The following is an 8,216-nucleotide window of genomic DNA, read 5'->3' on the forward strand; positions in this document are numbered from 1 at the left end:
TGGGAAGGCCTCATTCTGTAAGAGTACTTGGTGATACCGAGGGTGTGCTAAATGGCCTTTTTGCTTCCTCCTTTCAGCCAATTCAGTCACCGTAATTCAGAAAAACCTGCTCAGCTGTTTTTCTTTCTTAGCATTTGTTGTTTTTGATGCATCCCTATAATAAACTGTGCAGTGTTAGATAGATCGGTTGCAGTATCCATTTGTTCCGCTAGATGGCAGCAGCGCTCCAGCCAGGCGAAGGGCCCCATCCCAACCAGGGGCAGCGCATGCGCAGAACGGGCGTGGTGCCTCGGGGCGGGGCTTCCGGCCGCGCACGCGGCCCCGGGAGGCGGGGTCATGGCCGGCCCGCGTGGCGCCAGGAGCCGGGAGCCTTTCGGGCCGGGACGTGCGGCGGCGCCGGGTGAGCGGGCGGGCTGCGGGCGGCCGGGGGCCGGGGGGCGAGCCCGGGGGCGGCCGTCGGGGGGACGTGGCGGGCCGGCGCTCGGGAGCGCCCGGTGCCGGCGGCGGGCGGGCTGAGGCGGGCGGCCCGGCCCGGGCCCGGCGGGGCTGCCGGCGGTTCTCTTCTCCCCGGCAGTGGCGGCGGTCAGCGGGCTGCTCGCGGTGCTGACTTTTTTTTTTTTTTTTTTTCTCGGAGCTGCACCGCTGCCTCAGCGAGGAGGCGAGGAGCGGCGGCGGGGCGGCCCCGGTGCTCCCTTGTGGCGGCGGGGCCCGGGAGGGGGGTCAGCCCGCGGCGCCCTGCCGCCCCCCCCCCCGCCGCCTCCGGGTGCCCGGGCAGCCGCCGCAGCCGCCGCAGCTCTGCGCGGGGCTTTGTCTTTCCCCCAGCCGCCGGCGGGGCCGTGGCAGCGGGCTGGGGCCGCAGGGGCCGCATCGGGGCCCGCGGTAACGCTGCGGCGGGGGGGGGGGGTGGCTCAGGAGCCTCCTCAGCCCCTGCGAGGGGCAAGGGGAGGAAAAGCCGGCGGCGGGCTCCGGCCCCCCCTCCCCATTGTTGTTTTTTCTAAAAAGTATTACAGACGGCAAGCGCTTAGCTACCGGGGAGGGTCGGGCGGCAGCAGCTCAGGGGTCTCGCTGATCCCGTGTCGTGACAGTCAGCTCCTGGGCCGGAGCAGCCGAGGGGAAGAGGCCTTTGGATTTGCTTCCCGGTGAAACGGGGGTCTTTCGTTTTTCCTTTGTACCCAGGTTCGTCTGGAATCGTACGTTGACAGATCAAGGGGAGCTAAACCGAAGATCCATCTAGATGTTACTTTTCCACGCGTGCCTTGCGCTTGCAAGTCGGACTGCAGACTGCGGAGGGATAACTTACAACTTTGGCACTTGCCCAGGGCCCGCGAGGCTCCGTGTGCCCGCTGCTGCCGAGTGCTGCGCTGCTGCTCGGGCAACAGCCGGGCAGGAATTGTTGGTCCCTCGTGGTTACGCAGCCAGGCCCGCTGGGCGCTTAAACCAGCGCGTCCGGTCGGGTGGTGTTATTTTTCTAGATTGTAAATGAGCCCGAGGCGTAAACCCACTTACGTTTCTGTATGGCGGCATACTTTGTCAGAGAGCTCAGTCGCACTGACGGAGCTGGCACAGGGTTCCCTTGGGACTCCAGATTTGACCGTCTCATTGAGAGGCTCCAGACCCTGCTTGGGAAGTCACTTGGCAAGGCACAGCTTTGCCGTGAATTTTGTACTTGAATTCTGACTGTAACGCCAATGCCACGTCTTAGCCTTTCTCCAGCAGTTATAAAAGCAGAATGAGCGTTAAGAATCGGATTACCTTTTAACTAAATTCAAAACAAAGTTGCGGGATGAAGTGACTGGAAGTCCTGCAAGTCTGATGTGGGTATCGCGGCTGTGCATGTTATCTGCCTGTCTACCGATCGTTCCTGCCTCTTGTTCTGCTGGGGTAATTCCTCTGGGTAATGCGTCGGGCTCCGAATGTAGGGCATCTTGACTTCCTCCTGACCCCCCGAGATGTCATCAGTCTTTGCCTTCCTCACGTTTCACAGGGCGTGGGAAGGCCGGAGAGGCTGGAAGCCTCGGCTGTTGTGTGCGGAGAAGCTGTCAGCCTTCTAAGAGAGCACGTAGCCAGCAAGCGCATCGTGGTGCTTCGGCACCGAGCCGATACGACAGACCTCAGTGTTTTTTGTGAAAAGGGATCGCGAGGAAATGTGCTGCTGTTGAAGGGGGAGAGGTGGCGGGGGAAGAGGTAGGAGGCAGCTTTCAACCAATTTTAGGCTTAACTCCTGTGTTCCTGAGAATGGTTCTGGGCTTTGAGGGGTTTGCTTTTGGCTTTTTGCCTTAAGCGCGTCTACCTTTCAGGGTAACGCTTTCTTGGAAGTTGGAAACTGTCCTTCTTGAACACCAAACCAAACCCCATACCTGGGAGGGCCGTTTAGGGTGCTGCACCGTGTGTTTTATTCCCTGTCGGTCACTTGACACTAGCCGTACGTGCTCCCCCAGTTTGGCACGTTCTTACCCTGCTGGCTGAAAGATTCTGTCTTTTCACTTCCTCGGCTTGCCACAGGCCGTAACAAATGTGTGTTCATAGACCGCTTTCCTTGCTCGCTGCTTTCAGATTTGAGCGTCGATGCCATGGACGGAGCAGGAGAGCCTCAGCAGGACGTCGAGCACAAGCCGTTTAAACAGCGCTTGGATAAAGCTGCCAATCGTGTGACTCCAGAAGCAGAGAGACACGGTAAGATGCTATTCTGCCATTCTTGGATGGATGCTCTCACAGCCTTTCCATCACCGTATGCCTGCTATGAGGTTCATGGGAACAAGGGACGGCTGAATTCACAGCGTTGTAAACACCACAAACTCTTGAAGAGTTTACAGGACACAAATCTATTACACTGGTAGATCAGACAAGGTCCTGTGTATGTGTATATACATTATACTCGGTACTTTTGTGAGGCAAGTCTTTGCCTGGTCCCTCTGAAACTGGGACAAGGACTCATTGATGCGTTTCAGGAGCAAAGCTGCTGAGTGAACAGGCTTTTCCTACTAGAAATCAAGCAGCTGCTCTGGCAAAACTTGACTTTGGTTGCATTTTTAAATCCTAGGAGGCCGACAACGGGACGAGCTGGTTGGAGGAAAGAGCCTCTCTCCAGGGAAAGCTCCGCTGACTTGACCCTTAAGCCTAAACTTGTGTCTTACTACGTTTGCTTTGTGTGTGTTAATGCATACCCGATTCATAGATTTCAGTTGATTTATCAGTTACGAGTTGGAGTAAGTGGTCCTTGGCTACATAAACCTCTCCTCCGTATTTTTTGACATGTTACGGCTTACTGTTCTACTTCAATACAAACCGGGAACGATTCTGGTAGCGTTGCAGTCTAACGGTAATCTGCAAGACTTTGTCTTTCTAAAACGTGAGGTCCTTGTTACCTGTGCTGGGAGATGGTGTAGTTCTGTGTATTGGCATGAACTAAAGTTGCTGATTTGTTGTAACTCAGATTTAGCTTTTCTGTTCTTAAAGCTGAAAGGCTAAACTAAGCCAAGAGCTGAGCAGTGGGTAGGTACGAGACCTTCTGGTGTCACAGAAGTGAGGTGATAGCGTTCTTACCGTTGTGTCACTTAGCAGCCTTTCTGTATTCAGAGGCTGTGGCGTGACAAATGTAACGTCTGGGGTCAAACCCCGCTTTTTTGTACCCAATTCTCTGTTTCCACATACGGGCCTCCTGCCTTACTTGTGTCGCCAGCCTCCACTGGGATTACTCGGTCTGAACCGGTTGCTCTCGCTCATTATATTATCAACGGAGAGGAAGAGAAACTTGCAGGGAGCAAAGTGTCTCATCCAGGAGAGGCTTTTTGAAAGCGATCAAATTGCGTTGCACGCAACGAGCAATTTCTTCTGCTGTCTGGAAAAAGGATACGGCGAGTTTGATTTCCACCACGTGTGTGGCAAGTGAGATTGGAAGTGTCCACCCACCTTTGGGAAACTCTCCGATTATCAGTTTCTGTTAGTAACACTTGATGTTCAGTCAGTTAATTGAACGACAACTACAGCAGTATTGTCTGGTAAAGGAAAAATCCACACAGACGTGGGTACCGCCGCGCTTCAGTCACGACTCAGAGCTGGGCCACCACCCCAGCGGGTGGCAGAGAACCAAGGGATACAGCGTAGGTTATACACGCTTATCAGATCATTAGTCGATGTCTGAAGTTTTTAGGAGTTTCCTTTGGTCCTGTCGGTTCTGTGAATCCATCACCTGACCCTGTCCCAGTTGATTCACCTGCTCGGTTCCAGTCTCTGCCTGTGTTCCAGGCTCCTCCTCGGATCGTGATCTTCTTTCTGCCTGCTTTAACTCACACGCTCCTTCAAGCACGCTTAGTCCTTGAAAGAGCAGTTCCTATTCACATGCACCAATTTTCCCAAAACCGCCTGTGTTTCTGAAAGCACCTGTGGCCACAGATTGATCATCTGTTGCTTCTCTGTTCTCCCACTGATTAACTGGGCTGGGTTTTAAACCAGCCTTGGATTAGGGCTGTGCTAGGGATGGGGCCTGGTTCTGCCACTTAGCTGCTTCGGCGCTTTAAATTTCTTAGTTAAAAATACATTTTATTTAACATTAACCTTAAATTTAGTAAAATATTATGGAGTAGTATGTGGAGGCTTTTCCTGATCATAGTTACATTCAAATAGTTAACAGCTTAATGATTTCTGTGGTAGGTTGCATTCTGTGCTGGGATGTCATCTCATTCATTTCCACTGGATAGCGATAGAGGATTGCATTTTTTTTATTTTTCTTTTTCTTTACTGTTTCGTTTCCTTTTAACACGGACCGAGTTTTCCAGCGCCGTGTGTCGTACCTGCGTGCGAGTCGAGGACCACGTTAACAGCACGAAACTTTGCATGTGGGGTTTTGTGTGCTGCAGTTTCTTTATAGTATCCAAGCTGTGTGCAGTACCTCTGTTGTCGATTTGTTAAAGAGTTGAGATCAATTGATTTTATTGGTTTGATTATCTGATTTTATAGAGTTATTTTATAGAATAGAAATATAGGAGGATAAAAATATATGTTGAAGAAAGTTATGATTATTTAGTAAAAGTAGTTGTGAGACCCTTTGTACATTTTGTACTAAGGCCAGAAGAATGGGTTGGAATCATTGTTGAAGCTTAAGTAATCATTTAGGGTTTGAAAGGTTCCTTTGTATCTAACTAGTCTTTTGTATATAGAAAGTATATTGAGATGTCAGAATGTAGGAGTAATGGGAACTGGGGAGAGTCGACTGGAACAGCTTGTAGGTGCCTGCCAAGAAACCGTGAACTTTAGTAAAAGGTAATTCCGGCAGGGGGAGATCGCGACCACCGACTCATATACCACCTACCCAAATCGTACCCCAGACCCATTTCTGGACCTTTCTAAGCTTTATTGCACAGAATCGGATATGGGAGGAGAATATGTTAATGATTTCTGGGAAATGTTATGATTCTGCATGAATACTTAATGAATATGTATGAATATGTTCTATATATGGAATCTGAGTTTGGGACCTGGTGTGCGTTGATCGTGAGAGGACTCGCTCACGCACCCGGCCGTCAATGAAGAAGTGTCTGCTTATCTACATCACATTGGTGTTGATAAGTTCTTCATTCCGAGATTTCGGTAACACCTCCGGGTGCTCTCTGAGACGACTCGACCAGCTACCGATTGCATTCAGAAAGCTGTTACTGGTTGCTGGATCTCGAAAGACTCCGTGTGTTGTACAGGTGTTCTTCAAATGGCAGGAACCATGGCTTTGGCAAAGCGTAGGAATTATTAAGCCGCATTCTTCCTGACCCCATCTTTTAGTGTAATTACAGCATCAAAACCCATACTGGTTGAATTCTTAGTTGTACTCTCACCTTGTTTGAATGTTGTAAGCTGTAGAAAGTAAGTCTCATACAGTGGTTTAAGAATGGGTATATTTTTCTAAATTTTTTTATTTGCTTGATCATAACTACCATAAAGTGAGCTTAACGATTGATTTTCATGCCTATTTCATACTTCCTAATTAAAATCTCTTTTTTTTCTGTGGCTACTACAGATGTCTCTAAATACTCACTTCTGTCCACCTGTTACACCTCCCAATCTCAGCAGAGAGGGTCCCGATAACATTTTGTCCCCTCGGTTGTGTGACTTATCACCTGCCCCGGCCTTAGTTATTCAAGAAGCCGCCTTCTCGAGGCTCGTAAGTGCGGCGGTGCCTAGACAGTGAGCTTGTAGGGCTTCCGTAACCCGGCAGACTTGGTCCTGTCCTTCAGGATTTGTGGAACAGCCTGGTTTTAAGGGGCCTCTTCCCATAAGAACCCATGTTTCTGAAAATTTTAGACATGCAGTTCCTTGGCTCGCTTATTCTAAACGCCAAAGTTTACAGACCTTTCGCGTTTGTTTTGGGAAAGCAAAGGTCCTGTTTGAGTTTTCTGGAGGCGTGTCTTGCCCTTTGGCAGGTTTCAGCTGTCACCAGCTCTCATCTCCTCTGTTAAGAGTCCCTTTGCAGCCTTCTGCATTTAAGAACATATTTGTGCCCCAGCTGTACGGTGGCACAAAATCATTTCCTTCACGTGTAGAACAGTTTCTGTGCGTAGAGCAGAAGTACAAGGTGGCGTTTCTAGACGTGCCTCGTCACTATCAATCCTCTTTTGTCTTAGAACTGGGGAAAGAAGAAGAAAAGGTGTTCGATCCAAATGCTTTGGATGCCGATCGCTGCGAAAGCTGTTACGGGGCAGAGTCAGAGGACATTCGGTAACCTTTACATCTTCTTAGTGCTTGAATCGATACAGTTAATGTGGCGTACGTGTCGGAATTTTTTTTCCAAAATGTCTGTGAAGGTCCGTGCAGTGAAATCCTCCTGGGTACCTGTTCGGAGAATGGTGAGAGCTTTTGTGGTTTAGTACGCCTGTGCTGCGCTCACGGTTGTTAAGAGCGTGCACAGTTAGGTTGTCTGTTTTGTCTGCGTGCCTGTTTGAGGGCAGTAGCACAAAGATTGTATCTTAGCAAACGGAACCTTTTCTGGGATTACTCGGTGTCCAGAGGGGAGCTGTGTAAATTATTTCACTGTTCTGTGAGCTGTCTCGGAATAAAACCCAGATATGGCTTTGCCTTCTCGCTTCTGCTGCAGGCTTTGCATCCTTATGGGAGCAAAGACCAGACACCCATCACTCACACAAACGGTGGGTGTCACTTGGTGTTTCTCATTCCTTCTACCTGCAAATTTGCGTAAGAATGGATTCGTGATAGTCCACAGGTTCTGGACTATCCTTTGCTATTAATTGTCTCTGTAGTAATTTAGTTTGTCACATCTGTCAAGTTGCATCCTTCCCCAGAGATGTTTCCGTCTTGAGGGATTCATGATTCCAGCCTTCGACTTTTTGTTTTGTCCAGCACAACATGGAACAGAGACAGACAATTGTTTTTTCCGGTGACTCCAGAGGTAGAAGAGCAAGGAGGAAAGTTTGCCGTTAACCTTGCCTCCGATGTTGGCAGTCTTTCCCTAAAAACGGAGGAAGGGAGGAACAGAAACAGGTAGATGCTGTGTTCACGTGGGGAAGTTCCAAGCTGCTCAGAACTGTGGGAGACTTCCCACAGAAACAAATGTCATTTCTGCAGCAAATTTATTTGCCAAGCATGGACTTGGCTGTCTGAATGGACAACTAAAGCCCTCTTCAGAATTAAGCACTGCATTGAAACAGCTTGCGTCCTCGTGCCAAAATCTCAAAAAGTACGTCGGGAAACTCAAGCGCCTTCAGGAGCATTAGACCACCTTTCAGTGTCCAGTTCCTGAAGTTTGTTGCTTTGAAACAAAATCCACCGGGGATTTGAGTCCTGAGCAGCTGGAGTGTCTCTTTATCGCTGTAAATAAAGATGATGTTTGTGCTCTTGCAGGTGCTGCAACACTTGTGACGATGTCAGAGAAGCATACAGGTGACGAGGCTGGGCCTTCGAGAACCCGGAGAGCGTAGAGCAGTGCAAGGGGGAAGGATTTAGCCAGGAAATGGAAGAGCAGAAGAACGAGGGCTGCAGAGCGTACGGTTTCCTAGAGGTCAGCAAGGTGAGAGATGGGTTTTGCCGTGAGCCTGTTGCATGGTGGTGATGAGCGTCAGAAGGCACAGTCGGGGCATTCCGCTCTTTTTTCCAACTTTAAGTGTTCACAGGACTGTAATAACCCCTGGGCTCAGCGAGGTACTTGTGCCTGTAGGGGGGTTCAGTAGGAGGGTCAGGAAAAGGGCGGGAAGGGGCAAATTCCCTGTTCCGTG

General features: G+C 50.1%; 1 protein-coding gene across 1 annotated transcript; it reads left to right on the top strand.

Moving 5' to 3' along the window:
- Positions 1-1,828: 1,828 nt before the first annotated feature.
- On the top strand, positions 1,829-7,725 carry LOC308057905 (endoplasmic reticulum-Golgi intermediate compartment protein 3-like). Its single transcript, XM_080411922.1, has 4 exons — positions 1,829-1,881; positions 2,554-2,673; positions 6,612-6,705; positions 7,345-7,725. The coding sequence occupies exons 2-4, from the start codon at positions 2,571-2,573 to the stop codon at positions 7,487-7,489; spliced, it is 342 nt and encodes a 113-aa protein (XP_080268048.1). The 5' UTR covers positions 1,829-1,881; positions 2,554-2,570; the 3' UTR covers positions 7,490-7,725.
- Positions 7,726-8,216: the final 491 nt, after the last annotated feature.

Source organism: Falco punctatus (assembly GCF_963210335.1).
Source record: "Falco punctatus genome assembly, contig: scaffold_123, whole genome shotgun sequence".
In the NCBI taxonomy this organism is placed as follows: Eukaryota; Metazoa; Chordata; class Aves; order Falconiformes; family Falconidae; genus Falco; species Falco punctatus.